This window comes from Pocillopora damicornis, chromosome 2 (assembly GCF_964200805.1).
Source record: "Pocillopora damicornis chromosome 2, jaPocDami1.2, whole genome shotgun sequence".
NCBI lineage: Eukaryota > Metazoa > Cnidaria > Anthozoa > Scleractinia > Pocilloporidae > Pocillopora > Pocillopora damicornis.
In genome coordinates this window covers 3501135-3527192 of record NC_142671.1, presented here as the reverse complement: position 1 = coordinate 3527192, position 26058 = coordinate 3501135, and the positions used below count along the sequence as shown (strand labels likewise).

The 26058-nt window shown below is 38.0% G+C and overlaps 3 protein-coding genes and 2 long non-coding RNA genes across 7 annotated transcripts in view; 3 read left to right on the top strand and 2 right to left on the bottom strand.

The window, feature by feature from the left end:
- Positions 1–332: 332 nt before the first annotated feature.
- LOC113670743 (uncharacterized) lies at positions 333–17625 on the bottom strand. 3 transcript variants are annotated; one of them, XM_027186928.2, is made up of 27 exons: positions 17445–17625; positions 15784–15843; positions 13968–14985; positions 13630–13769; positions 13049–13249; positions 12807–12921; positions 12500–12591; positions 12266–12417; positions 11761–11944; positions 11539–11599; positions 11167–11222; positions 10985–11071; positions 10825–10868; positions 9908–10003; positions 9321–9456; positions 8406–8552; positions 7766–7984; positions 6921–7142; positions 6551–6758; positions 5983–6131; positions 5270–5581; positions 4286–4564; positions 3823–4028; positions 3042–3351; positions 2281–2456; positions 1742–1932; positions 333–1422 (listed from the first exon to the last, which is right to left on the bottom strand). In XM_027186928.2, exons 1-27 carry the CDS (start codon positions 17481–17483, stop codon positions 659–661), a joined length of 5664 nt encoding a protein of 1887 aa, XP_027042729.2. In that variant the 5' UTR covers positions 17484–17625; the 3' UTR covers positions 333–658. The 3 variants fall into 3 exon arrangements, with proteins under 3 accessions (XP_027042729.2, XP_027042732.2, XP_089053197.1); XM_027186931.2 differs by having other exon boundaries at positions 333–1417; XM_089197071.1 differs by lacking the exon at positions 17445–17625 and adding an exon at positions 15948–15998.
- On the top strand, positions 16262–17063 carry LOC149049567 (uncharacterized). The gene is made up of 3 exons (XR_016183845.1): positions 16262–16419; positions 16502–16635; positions 16854–17063. It is a non-coding gene; the product is annotated as an uncharacterized LOC149049567 (long non-coding RNA).
- Positions 17626–17820: 195 nt separating the features above from the next.
- On the top strand, positions 17821–23833 carry LOC113670721 (transmembrane emp24 domain-containing protein 3). The gene is made up of 3 exons (XM_027186896.2): positions 17821–18134; positions 20386–20673; positions 22412–23833. Exons 1-3 carry the CDS (start codon positions 17976–17978, stop codon positions 22592–22594), a joined length of 630 nt encoding a protein of 209 aa, XP_027042697.2. The 5' UTR covers positions 17821–17975; the 3' UTR covers positions 22595–23833.
- LOC149049566 (uncharacterized) overlaps positions 22373–26058 on the bottom strand; it is a 7553-nt gene continuing 3867 nt past the window's right edge. Inside the window, exon 2 of the long non-coding RNA XR_016183848.1 lies at positions 22373–23354. This is a non-coding gene — a long non-coding RNA (uncharacterized LOC149049566). The remainder of the gene's footprint in view (positions 23355–26058) is intronic.
- Positions 24498–26058, top strand: part of LOC113670720 (uncharacterized) — a 6623-nt gene continuing 5062 nt past the window's right edge. Inside the window, exon 1 of the mRNA XM_027186895.2 lies at positions 24498–25033. Coding sequence (XP_027042696.2) covers positions 24950–25033 — 84 coding nt within the window. The 5' untranslated portion in view covers positions 24498–24949. The remainder of the gene's footprint in view (positions 25034–26058) is intronic.

Below are 26058 nucleotides of genomic sequence, written 5' to 3'. Positions count from 1 at the left end.
TCCATTGTTTAAACCTTTTCAAAGTCTTAAAACTTTGGTTGGGGCCGTTAGAACTATAAAACGGTATTGCTTCAAGAACATCCGGAAGAGATTGAAATTTACGTTTATTGAAAATTCCAATTTTGTTGGAATCATTTGATCAATAAATTAGAGATTCCTAGAGAAAAGAATACTAATATACAACCGGAATAGAAGCATTCCTATGTACAATAAGATACCTTTTGACTAGTTTTACAAAAATAAGCAATTACATGTTTGACTACATGTAACTTCTGATCTTTTCTACTTTTTTCTCTTCTCTTTGAGTGTACATCGCCATTTTTTTGCAAAAGCTAACCTACCGTCTGTATCAAAGCGAATCACACAATTTTTGGGCATGTACACGCTCGTGCGTGGGCACCTAATTTCCACTCACGGGGTGAAAGTGCAAACTTCTTTGTACAAAGAAGGAAGGAAATGTCACTTAAGCTGTTAGCCAACTAACAGATATTTGATTAATTAGTCTCATCCATTTGATGACATTTACGAATCTATAACTCGACTAAGAGAAACACTACTAACGAGCTGAGTGCAAACGCCCGGTTCTGTCAACATTTGTATCCGGAAATGACTACGCTCCATTCCATAAGTGGATCACGCCTGAGTAAAGACTCTATTGTTAAGATTTTTGCATACGTTTCGCTCGAACATCAATCCGCGGCTTAGAAGGTAAACCTGCTGAGGCCTGTAACCTTTTTTCACGAGGCAAAACATGAGTTATTCTACTTTTCGCAGATGGTGGCCTGATGGGTGAGATTGTGTCATCCTTGGCCTCTGAGGTACGACTTGGATTGCTTTTGCTGTCTTTTGAGCCACTGGATTCTCGTCTTGAAATGTGAATTACTGTAGGAAGTTCACTGTACTGATCTGACTCGTAAGACTTCGTAGAGAACGCAGGTGAAGCTGCAGTCCTCCTGTACGTTGGAGAGGGTTTATGCTTGAGTACACGCTCGTGAAGTGCATTTACCATCTGTCTTTCTTTCTCATCTGAAGGTACTGAAACATCGTCCTCTGAATTAATGTCTGCAGCACGTTTAAGAGCTGGAATAGCCACATTATCGGCCTTCATGGCTCGAATATCTGTCTTGTTAGAGGAAAAATTTTCATATTCCCTCTCCGGAGCCAAGTGTTTCTTTCCCAGCAAGTCGTCTATTGGTGGTAACCTTCCTAATATGGGAGTAAATGCTCTGTCTTTTGTTGTGATTGGCTGAGCTGTGTCGCTTGCTCCATCAGGGAGGCCGTCACGTGGTCTAACGGGAGTCGGCGTATGTGGTGGCTTCATGTCCCGGACGTCAGGCTCACTTGAAGTTCGTAACACAGTGAATAATGCCGAACGAGGCGTTTGAGCGCTTTCATACACTTCAGGTTGTTGGAAATGCTGTCCTAAAGTAGACAAGAACTCTTTTAGCAATTTGTCATTGAATTTGTCAAGAATATGAAGAAAATACGACTTCCCTTCAATAAAGGTAACAGGTACAAAGGTTATGAGAACATAATTTTTTGTCAGGCGGGACAAACGTTTTTGATCTGTGGATAAAGACGTCAGCTGAACAGAGGTTTCCCAAAAAAGTTGTGACTAAAGCTGGCAGAGCGACACCAAGTTTTTGCGGGGGAAACAGGTTCATACCCTTATTTAAGGCCCGATCAGTCAAGAGTTCAAATTTAAACTGCAAAGATCGTCGTTTTAAATAAGGAAGCTTACCGGTAGATTCCTTGTCAGGACTCAGCGTTTTTAAAGCCTCAGCCATTCTGTTCAACTTATCCTCAGCACTGATAGGGGACCTGTTACCCTCCAGAGCCACACGATCTTCCTCAAGAAGTTGCTTAAGGCATTGAAGGTAGTACTTACGAAGCTTTTTGGCCGTGGAGTGACGTTCTTTTAAAACTTCGCCCCTATTTGAAAAGCGAAAAATCGCGACTTTAAAACAGCAGCGCTGTTACCTTTAGGGTCATCGTTTGATGGGTGGGTTATTCTCAGGAACTTTAAGTTACTGGAGTAGTAGGAATAATAATGTCAAGTAAAGTTATGATCCTTACAGTTGAGCTGAAATTTTTAGCAATTAGAGAAAACAAGCTTTGAAAACGTTCTGCTCTCGACGGGATTCAAGCCCGTGTCTGTATCTGAAAGCAGACCGCCCTTCCTCCCCTCCCCCTGGGAGGCGTGCGAGGGGAGGCTTATTTGCACCTCAAGAATGCATTACATGCTTTTGAATTCAACTTGCAAAATTACTTTTTGCTAACCTGATCTTCTTGGCTGCGCTAGCCTTGGTCTGGTGCACGTGATTCAACACGTCATCACGTATCTTAGCGATGGTATCCAAGTAGTGTTGACGTAGTTCGTGGAGTCCACGCGTGGCTGACTCATGATCCACGCTGCTGAAACTTGTGTCACTACCGCTTTCTGCTTGTGGCAATGTCTGAGAGGATCAATCAATTGATCAAGCAATCACTCTTTCTGTCTTTGTCTGTCTGTCCTCTAGTCAGTCAGTCAGTCAGTCAATCATTCAGTCAGTTAGTCAGCTGGATAGTCTACCAGGAAGTCAGTTACAAAGAGCAAAGAAATTTTATCATATCAAAACTAATTGCACTTCATTTAGGCACGAAAAGTCAAGAAAGGAAAAGACCTCAAAAGAACAACAACAAGATAAACACATATAAATTTTATAAAAATATATTAAGCCTGAGATGTCAAATAATTATTAAGAAACACTCCTACTTTTATTTAGCCCTTAACCCCTAAGAATGACTGGCACCTCATTTCTCCTAACAATAACTCCCAAACTCAGACATTAAGGTCACGAGAATAAAGGAAATGATAATCAACTCTAGAAGACTTTGATTGTTGAACAAATTCTCCTTACCAGCACCTTAAGAAATGTAAGGAGAACAGTATAAAGAAAATGGACACTGATGTTAGGGTGTAAAAGCTCAAGAGAGTCGTATAAAAAATGTCTTTAAACTCATCTGTTCACTTTTTTTTCACAACACATAATTCAGCTTACCTGAGCAGCAATATCCCTTGAGTCTCGCCGTTTCATGCTGTACTGCGTTTTCTTTTTCTCCTCTGCTATCTCCTTCTCTAGTTTCTCTATTGCCATGGCGTATTCCTTCTTGACTGCGGCTAGCTCGTGTTTCATGTTCTCCATGGTAGACAGGTTTTCCCGTCTCTCGTTCGCCCACAACTCCTGCTGTCGCTTCACAGCGTCCTCGTTACTTTTGGTGATCTCTTGTTGCTGTTGTTTTTCCCACTGAATTCTTGCGTTTTCTAACGCTTTTCTCGCTTTCTGTTCATACTGTTTATCCAGTTGGGCCCTAAAAAGGATTTATGGTAAGAATTTTGAAAGCATTGGTGTAACAAATGAAAAGTGGCCCATTTCTCCCAAAGCTTCTTCGGTTTCCAAAACACAGAGTAACTAAACACGAAGCTGGACAATGGCAGATAGCCTGACAGTTTTCTGGTAACCATTTGTACTCATGGGTAGAGAAAGACATCGTGAGAACTCAACACAATGACATGGTCAGCTTTCAAACTCGAACTTTTCAATTAAGAGTACGGAGAGCTGAGCACAAGGCCATTACATCTCCCACAACTTACAGGTAGCTTAGAGCTAAATAAACTAATAATAAACAACACTGGGCCATTGTTACATTACAATGATTTAATATTAAACAAGACTGGTCCATTGTTAAATTACAATGACTTAATATTAAACAACCCGGTCCATTGTCAAATTATAATGAATTAATAATAAACAACACTGGTCCATTGTTAAATTAACTAACCTTAAATCATGCTGTTCTTTATTCAAATCGCTTCTTGCCTTCTCTACTTCGCCTCTCATTCTCACACCCAGATCCCTCTCAATCTTAGCACGCTGATCAGCCAGCTTGGATTCGTACCCACTGCGCATGCGTTCAAGATGGTTTTGTTGTTCGTTCAACAAACGAGCCTTCTCATCTTCCCATTGACCGCGTGAAGAGTCGTCGATCTAAAGGAAGTTAAAAGTAACGAGAGTAGTTAGCGCAGCAGCGTGAATTGTGGACAAGAGCAGGATGTCTTCTCTGCTATGTTCGTCTAATTGTATTCAAGGGATTTGACGACTTTTTGAGAGCCTCTAATAATATTTCTAGACAGGGGAAAATCGTGAAAGATAAAGGTCTAACCACAAGATACATAAAAATATTAATTTTGACAAAAGTAGAAGCAAACTAACACCGGCGCGTCTGCGCACAACAGTAAGCTCACCTTTTGCTTAAAGTTTTCTTCTAATTTCCTTTTTTCGCAGCTAAACCTTTCCTCTGCTTCCCGAAGTGCTTCATTTATATTTTTTTTGTTTTCTTCTTGGAATTTAGCCTCCAGTTGTTGTCGCACATTTGCCTCTATTTCCCTGACACGATTCTCAAATTTTTCATCAGCTTTAACGGCCCAGGCCTCCCTGGCAGTGGACAAGGCTCGGTCAATCTCTTCCTGGGTAGACTTGGCAATTTCTTTGCGCCAGTCTTCTTGAGCTGCTAATATACGAGCCTAAGGAAAGTTTCCGGTCAAACTCTTAGACTTTTTCATAGATGAACGAGACTCCTCTCTTCTAAACCGATTCAAAGCGCTCTAAATTTTATGTCGTCCTCTTAGCTTCACCAATTAGTTCTTTTCTAAGTATTTTTTTACGCTGTGAGAAAATAAGATCTACTTTCAACTTAGAAGAGAACAAAAAAATGGAAGAAATACCAAAAAAAAAGAGAATAAAAGTACAAGAAGGAACATAAATGGCTGAGGATAGAAAAGAGTTAAAATGAATTGTAAATGAAGAATTTAGGCTAAATTTTGTTACGTGCATAAACTATTCGTTTTCGGATATAGCCCACGGGCAGGTAGGTGCTGCAGGTCGCGCGTTTCTCCACCCGCGAGAAGATTTGAGATAAGAGCGGGGCGGTTTTGCCGGGGTCTGGCACTAAAAACGAAGCTTAAATTTCCGTGCCAGACCCCTAGCAGGCCTCTCTCCTGCTCGCATTCCACAAGGTCACCTTCTTATCCGAAGGTGAAGAAACGCTCGTGCTAAAGGGCATGCTCAGAGAGCTTGGAGCAGTTCGGAGAGGAGAATAAATACTTCGACAAAAAAAGGACCTCGCTCTTCATCAAAACAATCTTGTTTTCTCCATAATCTAAAAACGTTAGAGCACGAGCTCGTAATTTTTCCCCCTGGATGTGGTTTACACAACTTATGATATTCACCTTAAGAATCTCCTCTCGATGTGAAAGTTCTTCAGTAGTCCACTGCTTCCTGGCTTGCTCAAGAGCATCTCTCAATGTCTTATGTTTGAACTCTTCTAAATTCTTATTATATTCGGACTCTAGATAAGCCATAGCTTCGTTTACTTCCTGACGCTTGTGTTCCTCAGATTCCTCCATCCATGCTTCCTTTGCTTCTTCCAAGGTTTCCATAATTTCCGCTTTCTTTTGTTCTTCAAATTCTCTGAAGATTTCTTCCCTAATGGAAGCAATTTCTGAGGCTCTCTCCTCGGACAATCGCCTTTCCCATAACAACTGTAAATATAGAAATAAAAACGAAACATTACCATAATGTAGTATAAAAGCTTTTGACAAACCGAGTGCGAAGAGACTGGATCAAGCAACCGTGTGTGAAAACTGTACGTGAGGGCAAGCAAAAGCAAGGAAAGCAAAATAAAAATGATGATGGTTTTTTCTTTTTTTTTTTTCAATTCCAAAGCAGCTTTCTCGACTGAAAACAAACAAACACACGCGGCGAAATTACACGGGAAACAACCAAAAGTTCAGCGGGAACACTTCCTGAGGAATTCGATATAATTTGGCAGGAAACAACCATTGAATAATACTATGAAAAAACTGTGTAAAGCTTTACGACAACAGGTGGGATAAGGTGAGTAGTGGAATGATTTTAGAAGCGTTACAACTGCTGACTTTACCCGTGCCTCGCCAACAGCTTTTTCCACAGCTTCTTTCTTCTGCTGCTCAAACTGTTCAACCAGCTGAGAGCTGGCTGACTCCAAGACCAGGTTCACTTCCTCTTCTTTCCTGGACATCCACCCTTGTTTAGCCAAATCCACTGCCATGGCTGTAGATACAGTGAACAATACTACGATCAACAAACTTGATGAACACAGTAAAGATGAGTCAAGCACTTAGATATACCTGCTACGTTCGGTTTGCAAAATGATGCAAATCTAAGGGAATTTATGATTGCTGCGCAAAATATTTTGATCTGGAAATAACTTTCGGACTCTGCGCTCTAATGCACCACCCCTAAGCTACGGAGAACTCTATGGTGAGTGGGCCATGACTATGTCGTGTGTGACACGCGTAGTAGCAAATATAATCGACGTATCGTTGTCATCCCGGCGCTCTTATCATGGGGACTCTGACTGCAGTTTCTTTCTTTTGATTACCACGAAAGCGGCGTCATAAAGACACAAACGCGTCGGTCAATTTTTTTCCCTTGTGTATGTACTATCACTTTTCAACACATTGTTATACCTATATCCCGTTTCTTCTCCTCTTGCCACGTTTCCCTCGCCATCTTCACGGCTTGTTCCACTGCTTCAGAGATTTTCTTTTGTTCATCCTCTAACCACTTCACTTCAGCAATAGCCACAGCAGCTTCTACCGCTTTTGTTCTCACCGATTCCTCTTCCTTCTTCCACCGGTGCCTTTCTTGAGCGAGAGAGGTTTGTAATAGGCTGTCCTGCAAAACGATCGTGGACATTTGTGAAAGCTCGCCGGCAAACGTATATTCGAGAAAAGTTGCGGGGTCAATTGAAGGCGCTCGAGAGAAGTCGTACCATTAATGCCTTTTTCAGTCTACAGAAAGCGACATTCAGTTGACAGTTACTCTGAAAGTACTCACTTGAGCTACAAACTCCTTCTGCCATTCCTTCTTAGCTTCGGCGACTGCATTAGTTATGGCCACCTCAACAGCTTGATCAATCTCTCGCTGCCTCATTTCTTCCTCGTTTTTCAGCCAGTCCGCGTGGGCTTGGGACAGAGCCAGTTCAACTGCCTGGTTAAGTTGCTGGTCACATGATGCTCCGTGTGCTTTCTCCAATTCTGCAGGTACTTTGACCATCTCCTGAAAAAAACTAAACTGGATCAGCAGGAAGGAAATAATCATGACAGTTTCTGATATCTATGGGAAACGTAAACTTCTCACTTAACGTTGTTAGTAATTGACAGCAATTTCCGAAGGAAGTATATCGTTAATCCAGTACAAAAGTTGTAACTAGGTTTAAATTTCATGCATAAAATCGTATATTGAGGCAAACGTTGAGTGAAGTTTCTTTTCCAACGAACTACACAACATAAGAAATAACACTCTCTGCAATGCTACAAAACCACATCAAAAATTCATTTCAAACCTGGCCTACACTAATCTTCGTTTAAGCAGCCTGGCCTTTAGTTAGGTTGAGTAAGGCCTTAAATCTTAAAGCGCACAAGGGTTTCCAGTACCCACGAAACTGATATGCGAAACCGACGTAGCACGGAAACGAAAGGGGGGATTGGTTGCCTTCGATCGACCATCCACTTCAGGGGAAGCAAAATCCCCTCGCCATGAAGACTGAAATAAGTTCCGGTGGTGTGGGCCACTGGGCTGGTGTACGAAATTGAACTTTACTAACGTGAAAATACAAATGCGACCTGGAGTTTACCGAGGTGTTTCTGTATCGTGACATAATTCACCATTGATACTGATACCTCCTTTGTTTTCAGCTTTTGTTCTTCGTCCCAGATTCGTCTCACTTCTTCGATGGCATTAGCTAAACGTTTCTCTAACTCATCGTTCTGATCCTTCATCCATTCTCTCTTGGCCGTAGCTATTTCATTAGCAATGATAGAAGATTGCTCAATGTTCCATTCCATACGAGCTTTTGACAGAGCTTCCTCAACTGCTTTGGACTGTGCTTCCGACATATTCTGCACATTGAGAGTAAAACACTGAACATCTCAGAAAAAATTCCAAGAAAATGACCAAAACTACGCATAGCTCTCAACTGTTATAGTTACAAGTAGTAAATTTAAAACCAGCAAAAAAAGATATGCTTTTTTCGCACGTAGAGCTTAAAACGATCTGTATTTATTCTCATAAACACATCGCAACACGACTCAACCTTTCATTTAAAGTCCTAACGTCTTCACAATAACGAGCACATGAAAAAATCTACTCGGGTAGTTCGAGCTCATACACGACTAGAACCGTCAAGCGTCCAAACTAACAAAATTATTATTACTTTAAATTCGGAGAAACTGCTTTTAACAACACTCACAGGAGTTCGATTTCTGTTTGTAATGCAATTTTTCGGACGTGTTATTTACACAGCTGAAGAGTAATGTTAACCTTTAGAAGCAGTCCCTTCTGTTTCATAACTTCATCATTGATTCGCTTCATCTCTTCTCTCTTCCACTGATCTTTGGCCTTTTCCAGATGCTCCACGTGCTGCTTTTCAAGAGAGGCTCGCAATTCATTCTCTAGCTTGGCTTCATTCTGAAGTAAGAGTCATAAGACAGGGCTTTCAATAAAAAATTTAGCATAAATTGGTAGTCAATTACGAATAGCAGGCAAGTAGTTCTAAAGGCCCGGGGAAGCCTTTCGTCCCGGAGAATTTCCGGGCTTCCCATAGAATTTTGAATTCTAGACTCTTGCAGTTGCTTTTCCTGCATTTTGTGGTCAGGTTTAATTTTATGTTGCTATGTTGTTCCTCCAAGTCAAGTAATTTGAAGATTACGTAAGGCGTTACGTACACGCGCTGTAACATACACTATTGGGTTCGATTTCTCGTTCCGAAAACTTTCACTTTTATGTTCCTTAACCCTTTACACCCTAACATCAGTATGCAAATTCTCCATACTGTTATCTAAACATTTCCTAATGTCCTGGCAAGGAGAATTTGTTCAACAATCAAGAGGCTCTTCAGTTGATTATCATTTCCTTTATTCTCATGACCTTAATACTGAAAAGAGAAATTAGATGCTGGTCACTTGCAGGGATTAAAGGATTAACTATGTTCTTTCTCTCAAATTCTGTCATAGTTTTGATAAATTGGTAAAAGTGTTTCGTTTCGTCCAATTCTATCTCCAATAATACTCGGGTTAAGCAAATCGGACTCCCACTACGCAGTCCTCCGAATTTCCATTGTCAGTCAATCACTTCATTTCAGACCAAATTGGACTCCACTGAGTCCTATTACCTGTAAAACTCTACGATATTTCATCTTGAATTGCATTAAAACCCAACACGTGACTTCCCTCTCACCTCGGAAAATAACAACTGTTTCTCCTTCTCAAATTCATCCTTCATTTTCCGTTCCAATTCGCGGCTTTCCTCGCCCAGCTGCACATAGCATTCCTTAATCCTGATTAACTCCTCACTGTTTTCTTCCAACTCTTTCCTAAAAAAAGATTCCTTTGATTGTTTATTCAATAGCTTTTAGCACCAGATTATTAAAATGCCTTTGACTGCTAAGAACGGAGAGGAATTTTGTGCATGTAGTAAGGTTTTGATTTTGGTACCAAAGATACATGTAAGAACCTAGTCCTGTAAAAAATCAATAGCGCGAAAATTCCTTAGTTTTCCCGTCTCGAAAGTCTCAAAACGAGACTCGACTAGAGCCTCGATCCTCGAAGTTTTCGAGGATTGAGGATGAAGGATTGAGGGACTATCAACTTACTTTTAAGCGATGATTTATATACCTCAAATGAAAAATTGACCTTTTAAACAACGTTTAGGAGAGTGTGCAGTTATAAATAATGCAGAAACATTCTCATAGGGGACAGCAACACGTGCACATTTAGTAATTTAAAGTGAAAGAGATACAATAGTAGGCAACCAAATAAACATACTTCAACTCGTGGATTTTTTGTTCATATTCTTGGCTCAACTGATCTCTCAGCAAGTTTTTAGCATCCTCATGAAGCTGTAAGCAAGCTTCTCTGCATCTAAAATTAAGTTGAGAAGCTTATCAATCACTCACTTATAAATCAGTAACTCATTCAGTCAGTCTGCCTACAGAAGGGAAACCTTACAGCTCTGAATAACAAAGGCACATGATTCGCGCATTTTTTGGGTCCTTTCGCGCAGAAAATCGTATATGCGCGTCTGACTACGTTGCGTCTGAGCATATAAAATGCGTCTGAGCAGTTAACATATGTCTGAGCATACTGTATCCGGTTGTCTGTCTCTCAGCCAGCCAACCAGCAAACCAGTCAGTGAGACAGTCAATCAATCCGTCAATGTCAGTGAGTCATCTGTCATTGAGTCAATCAGTGTGATGGTCGGTGAATACCTACTCTATTATAAGTGAACTGTTTAAGACTCATGTATTTGTGTTTTAGGCTTTCCTTTAAAATAATAAATCAATCAGAATTATGCAAATTAGAGGTTCTGGGCCTGGTTGTTCGAGGTCCAATTGGCGCTAACCTAGGGTTGAATTTTAATCCGGGTTTCTAAACCTTTGTTCAATAGCCTTTTTCGAATACTTTCCTTTATTCTTAGTGGGGCATCCAATCATCAAATTGTGATTAAAACGAATGCTACTAAATTTTCTTTTAAAGCTTTCAAATCTGAAATCAGATTTAACACTAAGTTGGGTTGTCTTGGCCCAGCTTTCAACAGCCCGGTCCTGGCTGTCCAATAAGAAATCAAAGGGGAAATTACAAAAATGGAACATCACTAGAACAAATCCCACTGTTCTGGTGCAGATTCTGTACATAACTTGTTCCCTAACAAATCATAGTTCAAAATCAAAGTGCAAAAGTACTTTTCTAAACTGTTCCTTTTGTCTTCATCAAATTCTGCGACCATCTGAAAAAGAAAGGAAAAATGATCGAATTAGAGAACTGATGCTACCGTTGGGAAAAACTTAAAGTTTAAGTTATGTACAACCTAGATGCAAAGGTTTGTAATCATGACTAGCATACCTCAGCCATTTGCTGCTTAAGGTCAGCGCATGCATCTGTCAAATCATCTCTTTCCTGAAGAGCTTCTTTGAGGTTTGTAGTAGACTCCTTCATTCAAAGAAAAATGGAAATTTATACATGAACAATATCTCTGATGAGGATTTTTTTCCTAGTTCACAAGTTCACAACAATCTGTAACACACCTGGAGATTTTTTCTTGTTATTTCCAAATCCATGAGCACTTTTTGTTGTTCCTCATCTGAAATGATCAGCACATACAAAGATGCATCAATGATTGAAGGAATGAGGAAGAATTTAACTCTAAGTTCAGGTTTTAAATATGGCTGTATCACTTTTTCTGCATTGAGTTCAAGGCTGCATGTACAAAAGAAGCATGGTAAAAGTACTTGTTTAATGAAAGGGGTGGGGGGGGGGGTGGCTATTTAGATATGATGTTATAGATACTTGTCCAGTCTAAAGTGGGTTGTGTCCTAGCAAAAATAGGTTTGACTGTATAATTTAACAGGCATCAGCTGAGAAATGATTTTAAACAAATTGAAAAAAGAGCATTTTACCAGGATCTTTCTTGTCATCCTCCATTTCTTCAATTTTCTTCTCCAGTTGTAACGATTTATTCTGGTGGATGTCATGAAAGGGGAAACGCTAAATCAATTTCTATTAGCCTTTGGTCTAAACTAAAGCAAAAAGCAGGTGCTATGAGTGAAATATGATGTAGTACTTGAATTGTGAAGGAGTGTATCAAAAACTGCTGATTAAACCAATAAATAGAACTCCACCTCAAGTTCCTGTGCAATCTGTTCCATCCGTTGAGCTTTCATTTCCTGATCTCTCAGCTGAACTTTAAGGGCACCAAGGTTTGTCTCTTGTTCACGCACCTGTTCTTGCTTAGCCTTGTAACTGATCAAGCAGTGCTCAAGTTCTTTCCTTAGCTCACTCACTGTTTCTTCCAATGGAATTTTACTGACAGAAAATAAAGTAAAAAAAAAAGCTCTAAAAGAGTAAAATCAAAACCTGACTTCAAAATACTAGCATCCAAGATAACAGCTGGAGCTCAAACACAGCAAAGCACAATACCCCTTACACTCAAACATCAGTATGCATATTCTCCCGACTCCTCTCTATACATTTCCAAAGCTGCTGACAAGGAGAATTTATTTAACAATCAAGAGCTTCTTTTATTGGTGAACCTGTTCTTTATTCTCCTGACCTTAATGTTCAGTTCAGGCTTAATATTGTAAGTGACAAGTATTTATCAGTTAATTACAGATAATCTCTCCTTACTGAGACTTTGGAGTGCTCCAATTTTCTTTGTTCAAGTTTCTTGCAGTCAGATGTGGCAAAGATTCATTATGGCCTCCAGACCCTGATCCTATACCAAGCCTGCTTGCACTTTCATACATCTTGATCTGTTCCTGAAGTTCTGACAGCTCATGCTAATACATAAAAAAAAAACAGTACACAGTTTTTTAAACATAATTGTACAAATAAAATAAAATCAATCGTAACAAAACAAACCTTGAGAGAAATGCACTGGCCTTCAGCAACATTCCTGGCAGTTGAAGTCTCTTGAAGAGCCAGGTGCAATTGGTTGATTTCTGACATTGTCCCTATGATATTATCAAGCACAACCAGACAGAAAAATCAGTGATGCAGGATAGGCAAAGGGTTTACTTATATATAATGAGAAGGTATCAGTGATAAATATCCTTTGCTTTGAGATTTCTAGTGTTTCCAACATTCAAGCATCAGCATTGTTAGCGCTAGAGGCTATCCTCATGTCTTCACACAAATGGTTCATTGGCTATCATTTCAATCTTCTTACCTGACTTAAGGATTTCTTGACACTGCTTTTGACTGGAATCCAGACTTCTTGTTAATGAATTGATCATTTCTGCTTTCTGGACAAGTTCATCCCTCAACTGATTAACTTCTTCATGCTAAAAACATAACAAATTATAAAGTTAAATGGACTAAACATTATTTCCACCAACTTATGTCTGAAATGGAATGTCTGTCAAACTCCATAAACAACAAAAAATGTAATACATTATTGTCTTTTTTCACCTTGCAGTCCCTTGATAAAATAGCCTCATCCAGTTTCTGTTTTAGTGTCAGGGTTTGCTCTTCATGTTTTTTCTTCATGGCATTTGTGACACTTTCATGCTGTTCTTTTGCTCTAGTCAAGGATTCTGAACGACTTAATTCAACCAACTGCTGGTTCAAGCTGTCAATTGTGGTTTCACTGACATGAAGTTTGCTGACCACCTGAAAATATTGAAAAAACTATCAATCAAGAGGGAATAGCTCTGGTATGACACAAGGTCAGAGGTTAGAGTTCAAGTTCTGGCCAGGGTCATGGTGATGCGTTCTTGGCTGCAACATTTAAATCTTCAAAGGAAATATAATAAAAAAGGGGTTACCTAGAATAAGAGAGATCACCATCTTGGTGGTAAATAATACTCCTATTTTGCTTACACTAATACAAAAAAATTGAATAGGAATAAAATTCTTATGTCAATTATCTTCAGAGTTTATATAACTCATGGATTAAACTTTTTCCTTGGAGTGACAAGAGAAAGTTTGAATGACATCTGTCTATTATAATTATAATTCCAATGAATCAATTCAATCTGTTTTTCAATTACCTCCTCTTTACTTTCTTTCAGAGCATTAATCTGCTGATAAGCAGCAGCAAGTTGGCCTTTCAGGTTGTTCAATTCTGTATTACATGCTTGCACCATTTTCTGTGAGTTTTCAAGACTTGTTGAAATGCCGTCACGCTCATCTGGGGAGATATAAATTATGAAAAAAACAGCAAAATGCATGAAGCAGTGTATGAACAAAGTTCTCATGAGGGTCAATTAACCCATTTCCTTTCAGTTTCCTCTCTCTCCTTGAGATGTTTACCAGCACCTTTTCTCTGATTGGTAAGGTGATTAATTAAGCTTTGGTTTTTACTACAAATTTCATTACTTCTACAAACCTTTCATCATTGCAATCTGGTGTTTTAAAATACGGATCTCTTTTGCCATCTCCTCTTCCTGGTTTTGGAGCTTCTGTGTCAACTCTTCAATTTTTCTGCCTCGTGCTTTGTAAAGTATCTGAAGCTGTGTAGTGTCCTGAGCACCATCTCCTGAAAATCCATTTTCACTGTCACTTCTTCCTTGTTCTTCTCTCACAGTTCTCTTGTCACTTGCATGGGGATATCTCTCATGATGTCCATGATAATGAACTCTGTAATTTCCAGGAGTGTCCATTCTGTAATGATTTTGTTCATTTGAATACTGTATACTGTCTGCATCATGGGCATAAATATTTTGTACAGGAGCTTGTGAATATGCCTGTTCCTCATTGTAACCTCCATAATCTTCATTCAAGTTATAAACACCATGGTTACTGTTGTCTTCTGTTAATGTTGAGTGAGGATACTTTGGCTGTGTAGAGTGATAGCCATACATACCATGCTGTGGAGAGGCTTGTCCTTGTAAATGTTGATGAGGATTGTAGCTTCCATACTGTTCAAAGCCTTCATCAGCATCCACATCAACATCATTTGGCAAAGTTTGATGATAATTCACACCATTTTCATGTCCATTATATTTTCTGTTGTACTGATCATGGCCTTCATCATCAGGACTTTCCTGCTCTCTATAATAAAATGCTTGATTTTCATACTGATTCTCAAATTGATACCCATTGTCATAATTGTAAGGTTCTTGTGCTTCATTTGCATTTAACTCTTTCCTTTTTCCTGATTCATTGATTAGATGAAATGCACGCTGTGTCATCAGAGGTGGTCTTTCAAATGCCCCATTTTCAGATGGTATTATTGTCTTGGAATCTTGTCCATTAAAGATAGCTGGAGGTACTTGTTCAGAAAAATCATCTGAGAATGGAGTTTCTCTACTATATCCTGAACTTCGAAGATCGTGTGATGAAAACGATGCATTATCATCATCAAGAAGTCCATCGTCCAGTTCACGGTCTAACAACTCTCGAATCTTTATGGGAAGAAAAATAAACGCAGCATACTGTATCAGACACTAGCTAAACTTTGATGTAGAATAAAGACGAAGTTTACTTTTTGAACTTTACTGTAGGTCTTAATAACCTAATCTCTTTCCACACAGGATAAACAAAACCTGGCATTGAACAGTAAGCTAGCAATATAACATAATAAAATGCAAAAATACATGAATAGAAACAAAACTACTTACACTAAATTAAGCAGTTCCAAGTATGGAATGTATGGATGTTTACTTACCCAAATCTAAGAGTGTACAGAATGTTTAATTATATAAGGAACTAGACCATACAAAAAAGCATTTATCCTTCCTTGTGATCTTTCAGTCCAAAAAGATCATGCTTAATAGTTATTTTTTTTAACTATATTCCAAAAGAAATTTTGGCTGTTGTCAGAATTTTTTCATTCAATTATTTCAAAATAAGACTGCATGTAATCCTATTACATTATAATACAAAGGCTGTGAATTTATGAACATCATATCTTTAACTGTGGATAAACAAATGAAGATGAGAGTGATTGGTACTGCATAAGTCATGGGTTCAACTCCTATACAGGTCTGAATTTTTTTCCATGCCTTATTTTCACTTCTGCTTAAGCAGTGTTCATTAATGCTAAGATCATTATCATCTTCATATCTTTTTTTTGGCTTTAGCATAAATCTCATACTCTTTCTGTCACCAAGTAAGTACAAAAAAAATGAAATCCTATGAAAATTATAAAACAACATCAATAACATGGTCTCTTTTTATAAAGTTGGTTAAATTCATTGTACCTCTTGCTCTCTCTCTTGATCTTCTTTCTCCAATGCTGCTTCTTCCTCATCTTCCAACACCTGTCATACAAAAAAAGACACCGACAATGAGTTCCTAATCTTTCTCTTTTTGCATCTTAATCACAAATTGGTGTGGATGATAAGTTTATAAATGGTCAAGAAACCTTTTTTGCCTGATGATATGAACTATATCTATGCATATCTCTGAAAGTTTTTTGATCTTACTGCCTGTCAGCTTTAACCCTAAGAGGGCTACTCATTTTTTTATGCTTAATTCTAAACACATGAATTTATAATTATGTAAAAAACTCTGAGTCATGGAAAATGGAATTTTAAAGTAGGCTTATTTAAAATTGCTTTTTTGCATGTCCACTTTAAGGTGTCATATTGTTAACAGCAAGGAACTTATGGGAAACCCTTGAGTGCTTTTGCTTTGTTATTTCCATTTTGAGTAAGATTAAAACTCATATCAAGAAATGCCCTAAAGTGACAAGACTCAAGGGTGTTAATTTCACAGTTTCAAATGGAAACTGCACAGTGTGAAAAAAACAAAAAAAAACAAACCAACAACAAAAAGAAAAAGTGACCAGATGGTTTGTCCAGAAAAAAAATGCATGCAGACATATACATTGCCAGGTTTGGCCGAGTTCAAGAAACTTTCTTTCAGAAATTTAATCTAATTCATATTGTCACATATCTATCGATGTATATTTGGCAGGGTACTTCAAAAAATCTATGTGTTCCTGTTTGATTGTGGTGGATTACAAGAAAATCTTCATCAAGACAGGATGTCCATGGGAAATTTAGGATATGACATCAACTACCTTTTTAAAATGAAGGCAGGGGGTAAAGGTATTTTAAAGAATTGCCATTTTGCCTGATTCAGGCTCATACAGGAGAAAAAAACATTCTTGATATCTTTAAATTTTTTGCCAACATTTCCACTTTTAATAAGCTTTACACAATACCTGGATCTGAGAGATGTTAATAAGTTCATGTATATTCAATTAAACCGCAAGCTTCCTATTCTTAATTAACTGAGGTTTGTTTGATATTTTTAATTTTGCTAGATTCCGTGTATTTCGACGGTCATTTTGGATGCTAAAAGACCTGTTTGACGAAAACACAATCTCAACGAAATGGGAAAATTGGCATGCATGGCAGATGTGATCAGCAAACATTGACACACGAAAACACAAAGAATCATCGCGCTCCTATATCCCACTAAAGATTCGCTGAAGTAACTTCTTGTGTGAAATTGCAATAAACATCCAGATCTTTGTTATTGTTTGCTAGATCTAGACCCCTTGCCTTACCCAAAATAATTGACTAAGGTATCACTTTTAAAAGTGAACGAAGAAAGAATCTTGTGTATTGTTAATATAATTAGGGTCAACAAAAATTGAGTCGGTTCAAACACACAACACGAAAATTATAGGTGAAATTTGATCCAAATGAATTTTAAAAGAGCCGCAAGGAACAAAATTATCGATGGCTAAACCAGAAATATTTTGCTGAGATGACGAGTGATTCAAATCATAGCTTCTAAAAGCGGTATGTGCAGAGCGAAAGCAAGCAGTATTTCAGTGCATTGTGTCTCTCAGCCAAAGTTGATTTCAAGCACAACTCTGACTTCAACCTGTCAAACTGCAAATGCATACCTGAGCATCGAAATTCACCTGGCTGATCCCAACACTCATTCCTCAATTATCTATCAGGATGCTTAATCTTCGATCCAAGCATTTTCTTCATGATAAACCAGAAAAAACGAAGAAATGAATAGATTGTGACTCAGAAGATGAATTCATATCTCATGGGAATTTGCCCGCGAAAATTATTACTAGTGCCAGTATCTACACACTGATAACAAATAGGTCTCACAGGGGAGGAGTCGTGAGGATTGTAAAGCTTACAGAAACTGACTTATCAGGGAGGGCTAGGGGAAACTTTTTTTTTTTTTTTTTTTTTTTTTTCTATGGAGATAGCCGCTGAGCCTGCCACTGAGTAGAACGTGTCGCCGAAACTTTTTCTTCCCACAGGGCTCTACGGTCGTTTCATTAATGCCACGTATAGTCAGCGCCATTTTGACCGAAACAAAAATCCTGCGTCGGATAAAACCGGCGTTAAAACAATTTATATTACTTGCTTCCCCGCTGATCTGGCCAAGGAGCTGATAGTGAAAGTAGCGTACCATGAATTGGTTGAGTACTGTTTTAGTTGGATTAGTTTTTACGTTTTTAGCATCGATCCCAGTTGAATGTACTGAGTTGACTTTTGAGTTGGAAGACAACGCTAGACAATGTTTCTATGAGGACATCAAAAAAGATACCAAAGGAACGCTTGAGTTTCAGGTCAGTGTTCAATTTATCTAGGATACGAGAACTGAGATTTCTTGTAATTATCCATCTATTCTTGAGGAGCTTCTAATTTTTTTTGCGACGTAATTTGAAACATCTTTAGATAATTAGACATGTGCCTACAAATAACTGTATCAGCTTTAAAATCTCTTACTATAAATCAGCTGATGTTTGATCAGTCAAAGGTATATGGCTTTTACTTTATATTAGATTCCTAATATAAATGTTTGTTCGGTACTCTTTGTTGTGTAATTTTCGGAGTGTACACTTACAAAAAAAAACTCCTAATTTGATCACTATTAACTGCGTACAACTGACCGCTGGTATATTCAACCCATATACTACTGATAGCAAAATATTTCGCTGTTTAAACGTTCTTTGATTGTAAGGGAAAAAATGATAGGTATTGGTTTGTCAATGCCCCCATGCTATTAGGAGATTTTTTCCACAAGTCTTGGGATTACAATTTTATCACATGAAACGAAGAGGTACTGTTGACTATTTCTTTGTTATACACCTGCAGATGATAAGAAGGACTTGAAACTGATCTATTTAAAAATTTTATACTGAGCACTTATAGTGTATTTTTGCACAATCAAGATTTCATTGTATTTAGGAACTTTTAGAGGAAACTTTACCCTCTGTAAGTTTAGCTTTCAAAATTAGACACTTGAAATCTGCAGTTACTGTCTTACATTTATCAAGGTGCTGCCACCAGGAACAATTGTCAACAAAGACCACTCATTGTAAGGTCTTTTGACTTAGAGTGTATGCTACATATGTTTACAAATAGCCTATTGTAGGCACCATTGCAATAAGTGATTAGGAGCACCTCTATGGTTGAATTAATGTTAAAAGCACATGCAGTTATCTTTTGTCAAATATAGCCATGTTGCTAATGTAAAAATCTCCTCTTTAATAAAATGGAAGTTGCTTTAGGTGCATTACATCATCCCCCTTAGCCTTGAAATGTATATGGGGAATAATTGGCAAACAAAGCTAATTTTTCACTGTCCTGGGCCAATTTGAGCCTGATTTGATACTGGTAAAAAATGGTTAACAGTCTTTTTGGCTTGGAGGGAGGGTTATCTAGGATATCTAAGCTTCCCCATATACAATATTTAGATACCCCAACCTTTCCACAGGTCTCCGAACTGTCATGCATTAGCTCAGATAATAAATTTACAAATCAAAAAAACCTAATTGTTGCACATAATGTTAGTGTAACTATCCATTAAATCCTGTTTTAATGATCAGCAATCACAGTTCAGTGATGAATACTCTTAATACTTTGAACTTTCAAGTTTTCAGATACTTTTTGACTGCGCTTAGCACAGTTTAATGAGTCAGCTCTTGATGGCTTTTGTCAAAGCTGGCTTGCTATTCTCTGACAGCCAGAATGAATTGACATAATTTTTTTCCCTGCAAATGTATATTCAACAACTTGCAAACTGCTCTCCCACAATGCCTCAGAAAAGAATGACTACCTGCTTGCCATAATGTTTTGGGGAGGCCTGGGTTTGTAAACATGGCAGTTTGCTAACTAACGAACAATATCACCAGATTAAGTCTTTCACATACCTTTATTTTGTTATTGGGTTAGACTTCACTGTAAGGGAAAGTATCTTAATTTCTCCTGATTTGTCTGGTGTTATTTTCCTCAGACAACCAGGCCTTTAATTTTACAGAAAAATGGTCGTCTGGACTGTTTTTTTAGTTGTTTCTGATGACTAGATGACCACTATTTTTGAGCACTGCTAATGGAGATGAGAAAAAAATCATACCCAGTACAATCAATTAAATCCTTTATTTCATTAATCAAATCCTATATTTCAAAATGATAACTGTTAAAGCTGTAAAGCTTGTGAGGACATTTATCTAAGGATCTAGTGTGCTAATGGACTTACAAGAGTTTACAATTTGTCTAAAACCAAAGGTATGCAGTCATTTAGAGAAAGCTTAAGTTAATTAACTAAGTACAACTACTGTGGCTACCCCTCCTGGGTTTCCATAAGTAAAGATCTGTCATAAAAAATGCTAACCCTTTCTTGTTTTAGGGAGAACATTGATCAGGTTGATCTTGCAAGTGTGTCACTGTGGTATTTATCCAGCATTGCACATATTTTGTCTTATCTTTCCATTGATGGGTGTATCTGTATTACCTTATTTAAAAAGCTTTCCTTTCAAAAATGTCCAGAAACCAAAGCAGAAGCAGAATTTCTAAATAATGTGGTTTTCTCTTCAGGTCATAAGTGGTGGAAACTATGATGTAGATGTAGTTCTTTATGATGAAAATGGTAACGAAGTTTACAACGTCCAAAAGAAACAGTATGACAGCCATTCTTTCACAGCTCAGGCTGATGGAATTTACAAGTTCTGCTTCAGCAATGAATTTTCTACATTTAGTCACAAGGTGGTTTACTTTGATTTCCAAGCTGGAGATGAAATGCCTTTAACTAAAGACATGGGAGCACATCAAACAGCACTCACACAGATGGAGACAGCATGTGTAACCATACACGAAGACCTTAAGGTTGGTCCTGTTTAGCAGAATCTTCATAGTTGTTGACATGCAGCCCATGCTATGCGATTTGTACAATTTTAAGCCAAATGTACTGTGTACACCTTGCCTTTAACCCTTTAATACCTTGGAGTGACTGGCACGTAATTTCTCTCTACATTACCAGCCTCAAATCCTATGTGAAGGCCATAAGAATAGGGAAATGATCACCAATTTAGGAAGCTGCTGATTGTCAAACAAATTCTCCTTGTTGGTATCAGAGGAAATGTAAAGAGAACAGTGTGTAGAGTGTGAATATTAATGTTAGGATGTAAATGATTAAGAAGGACAGGGGCAAATTGTTTGTTACTTAGCTTTCCTAAAGGTGATTCCTCAGTAGTGCACTGTGCATCCTCTACTGGGCATAAAAAATCATGTAATCAGGGGAATAAGTGCACAGGCATTCAGAGAACATGGCATTGTTTTTTCAATCAATGGACCAGTTAAAGAGGTACCATGGTCTTTAGTTCTTGTACAGGCAATGTGACCTATATTTTTTATTGCATAATTTTGGTGTACGGGTTATCCTCTGAAGATTGGAGAAGTTTTTAAAAAAATTGGAAGAAAAAAGATATGGAGAAAAGCATACTAGAAGCCTGTTACTTGAGGATGGAAACAATGACTTTGAAAGTAATGATTGGAGGAACATTTGGATTTGAAGTTTTTCAACCCTTTACACCCTAATGTTCATCAGTATGCATATTCTCTTTACTGTTCTTTATACATTTCCTAAGGTACTTGCAAGGAGAATTTGTTTAACAATCAAGAGCTTTTTTAGTTGATGATCATTTCCTTTATTCCCGTGACCTTTTCATGTGTGATTCAGGAGAGATAATTATTGTGAGGAGAAATTAGATGTTAGTCACTCTTAAGGGTCAAAGGGTTAAAATTGTGTGATTTTGGCACAAGTTATCATTCAAATTGTTCCATTCCCTCAGTACTTTCTGCCCATAAAGTTTCTTCAAGTGTTACTTTAAAAACTCTTGCCTCCAGCTACCATACATGTACATGTATAACGTGTGTTACTAGTGCCAGTACAGGCTTATATAGGGTGAGTTTGGCTCATCATATCTCTTAAACAAGCACAAGTTGATGTATCTTTTTATAATCTTTTTCAAATCAGACATTGGTAGGGAACAGTTAGGGAAAGTTTAAAGAAAAATTGTTTGATAACTTTTTTTTCTGAGGAATCACCTGAAGTGTCCATGATTTCAAGCAAAAAGAAGCTTAACTTTAAAACATGGGTTTTCATGGATGAAGTGAGCTGAAAAATAACTTGCTCTTAGAATGGATATGACAATTGATATATGTAATTCAAAAAACCAACTCACATTTGGGAGGCACAAATTTTATACCCAGGCCTTTTATTGTTCCTGGTTTTAATTCTGCAATTACTTTTCATCAGTTGCAACTAACTTGCAATGATTAGTCATTTCTCATGTGGCCTCTGGTGGGAGACTCTCATTTGTCTATTCAAAACATTTTCCAACAATATATTTGAAATGATGTCTGCTCTGTCTGTGAATAACTTGATTTACTCGTGTAAACTAGTTGCTATAATAATGATGATAACTTTATTACTGCGTCAATAAATATGGTGGTTACCCACTAAATAAGGACACCAATCAAATGACTGATAAAAAATGTAAAAGGACAATTAGAATAAACAAAAGCAGGTGTAATGAACTTTTATTTAATATTTCTCATTCAGATTGCAACAGACTACCAAACCCACCATCGTTTACGTGAGTCTCAAGGACGGGACATGGCTGAGTATTTAAATGAAAGGATACAGTGGTGGTCTGTTGGAGAAGCTTGCCTAATTCTTTCTGTTGGAATCTGTCAAGTAGTCATTTTAAGGCGATTTTTTGCTGAGAAGAGGTCAACCATCTAGTTCTTGAAACATTGCTGCTTGAAGAAATCATGCTTCTTTCAGTCTGTACAGAAAAGATATTAACTCCATCAAATTTATTAAAAAAATCATCTTGAAAAGCTGTTGCCTCATGAACACAAAAACTGTGATAGCTGAAGATGAAGACATCAATGTTGTTCTTATGCTACACAAGTTGAACCAGACCTGAGCCTTTACAAGGGGGCTTTGTTGTTCCTCATACTGGTGTGCTTTATATGTAATGAATGATCATTAGTAGGACCTAATGGTTAGCTGGAAGTATTTCCATAACTGTTTATGTATACAAACTTAGCAGGCTCCTTTGGGTGACCCTGATTAATTTTTCCTGTTGTCCTTTTATGATTATACCATTTTGTATGTACACATTCTTACTTCCTTGTTCAACTGAATGCTGCTAAAAGTGCGAGAAGAGAAAATTGCATGTTGTTCCCATTCCATTTGAACATTTACAGAGGCACTGTGAGATGCATGGACATTTACTTTACAGATTTAGTGCAAGCATTAAGGCAGCAAGATCATCTGGCTTTATGCTTGTACTAGGCTTTTTACAATGTAGAGGCATCCACAAAACCTTTGGAGAGCCTCTTTAAATGATCCACTTGGATGGAGTTAAGTTTTATCTCTCAAATCACTTCTATTCATCCATCTGTCAGCCTCTCTAGGTAGTTACCACAAGTTTGCATAGGTATCTTTCTGTCTTTGTTGAGCTGAATGATTAAAAAAAATCATTCTTTTGATCTTCCTTAAAAAAAGAAAGAAAAATAAAAAAAAACATCATTTCCTCTGACAAAGCTTGTAGTGCAATTATTTACATGTGTCAGTTTCCAATTGCTTATACAGTTCTTAACAATTAGTCATCAAAATATTTCGCATAGTCCTGTGGAGCTTGCAAAAGATCCACTTAAAGGTTGAGGCACATGTGTTCCATGAATCTCCTATGGTTCAGATATACAGAATCTTAAAAAGTATTTTACTCCAAGTTCATATTTGTTATGGGAAAGTTCTCTTTGTGTATTCTCAAGGGAATATATAACTGCCAATAAGGTGCTCCAGGAAAAATGATGGTAGTTTGGGTTAGAGGCATCATTGGGCTTTGTAATATTTTGATGACAGATATTTCTTGTTACATTTAATTCTTAACCAAAATGTTTTATTATTTGAATGCTGATGGTATCCAAGAACTATTTTGTATTAAACTCAGTTGCTAGAGTTATCAGTTAAGCATGTCCAATTTCTTTGTTTTCTTTCCTTACTTAACAACACTCATCCTGCTCTCCTCCTTCTCTTACAAGACTGATGTAGATCATGAGAGTAAAAATTATTAGAGTAGTAATATATTGTTCACTCAATTCTTGCGATCAGGCAGGAATTTTGAAACAAATAGCAGAAAGTTTGATGAGACTGGAGTTTTGAGTACTAGTTGGAAGCTACTTAGTCCAATGTTATATGCTTGTACTCCACAGCATATTGGGTTATTGAACACTTGATTAGAAGAAAAACTAGTCCTGGATTAAACGATTTACATTTTGATGAATAGTTTTAGACAAAAATAAATTGTCACCTCAAAATCTCATGTGCTGGGTTTTTATTTAAACCCTAAACATGTAGGGCAACCCTTCGGGCATTGGAACTTTTGAAGGTTGGTTTCTTCAAATTGTGTTCAAATGCCCCTCCCAGTTTTTTGTAAGACGCAAAATCGGTGACCGTGACTTTCTACACATTGACCAGGTTCAAGCCATTCGCTCTTGAAAGTGAAAGATATAACGCTTATAATCCGCTGGAACGGCTTGGCACTTCCCACACCCTCCCCCCTCAGGGCATGGACGACGGTCAAATTCCTGTGTGTTGCCCGGGGGAGGGGGGGTGTGGAAGCTGCAAATTGATCGGTGTATAGCAAACTGCAATCTAGGTAAAGGTGGTTCAGCCTAATACTGAGAACCGACTATAGAGAGTTCCTCATTGGGTCAGTGGCTTAACACATCGTTATCAAATCTCGTTCAACCTAAGTTGATCCGAAGAGATCCGAGTTGTTCCGACCTGAACCGATCTTAATTCGATCAGCGACGATCACTTATTCCACACCAGATACATACCGGGGCGAAGGACAACAATATATCGTTATGCTGTACATGTAGAACCATGTAAGAAACAACATTGTTGAAAGTTCATATCACATAACATAACATGTTCTGTAAACAAACATTTCCTTGGGTGCCAGTTTTTGCATAACGACATTATTTGCGAAGAACCACCGTCTTTGTTACCGGTTGAATAATCGATAATTCCATTAACTACTGAATAACTTACAGCCAGATCGAATAAACTTGACTCGACGCCATGGAGGATTTGACTGAAGTGCTTCGCGCCGGAGAAACGGTCGTCAAACGTCGAAGACAAAGCCGAAGGCGAAGGGAGAATACAGTAAGTATTTGAACTCGTTCAATTCTTTAAAGATTCCAAAAATAATTTTGGTAATTGCGGTGCAGTGCACGAGTGTTAACCCCGATGCTTTGTTCAATAATTAGCTAGTAAATATGCCGTGCGATTTTAAGATTAATTACTGCTCGTACGCACCAGAGAGGCCCTTCACTTGAAACACTGATCTGAATCTCATCTGAGAGTGTGGTCTGCTTGAATTCTCAGAGGCAGTCATGATAGCGTAACTGAGTTTGAAGTTCGCTCAAAGTTAGTGTATTATGATATGCAAGATGATTAAATTTGTGGCTGAAAGTAACTGGATTTTCATGGGTCTCTTACGAAATGAATCAGACCACGATGAAGTCTAGAGATAAACTGAGAGCTTATACTGACTCTCGTGATATTTGTGGATTTGCCGCACTCCGCAGGTATCACTCAGTCTCAAGTCCATAATTTAATTTTGGCAGCACGACAATATTTATCTTCCAAAAATAACATTCCCTTGACGATTGAGATCATTTGAGAGTCAAGAAGTAATAGAATCAGAAGGTGTCAAGTTTGGTAGCTGTTTATTACGTTCGAAATAACACTGAGATGAGGAGACAACGTGCGGGTGACTTGTTCGGGGGTCAGTAACGGTAAGTACTAAAACATGGAACGACCTAAAACCACCTACAAGCACCTACAACCATCTACAACCACCTCAAAAATTTAAACAACCACCTACAACCACCTACAACCACCTCAAAAACATCTACAGCCACTATCTAAACTATCTATCTAAACTATCTAAAACCATCTAAAACAAGGCATAAATGTCTAAAATAAAGCGAAACGACAACATGTCACGTACACGAAATACGAGAATCGAACGAAACCTCCACCTCCCCCTGAAATCTTACTCTCCCTGGTCCCATGTATAATCAACCATCTCACGAAATTAAATGCGATAGCATGCCAATTAAATTTTTTACTACCTCAGCAGTAAAAGACTTAGAGAACTTTACAGAATGAACTAACAAGTTACA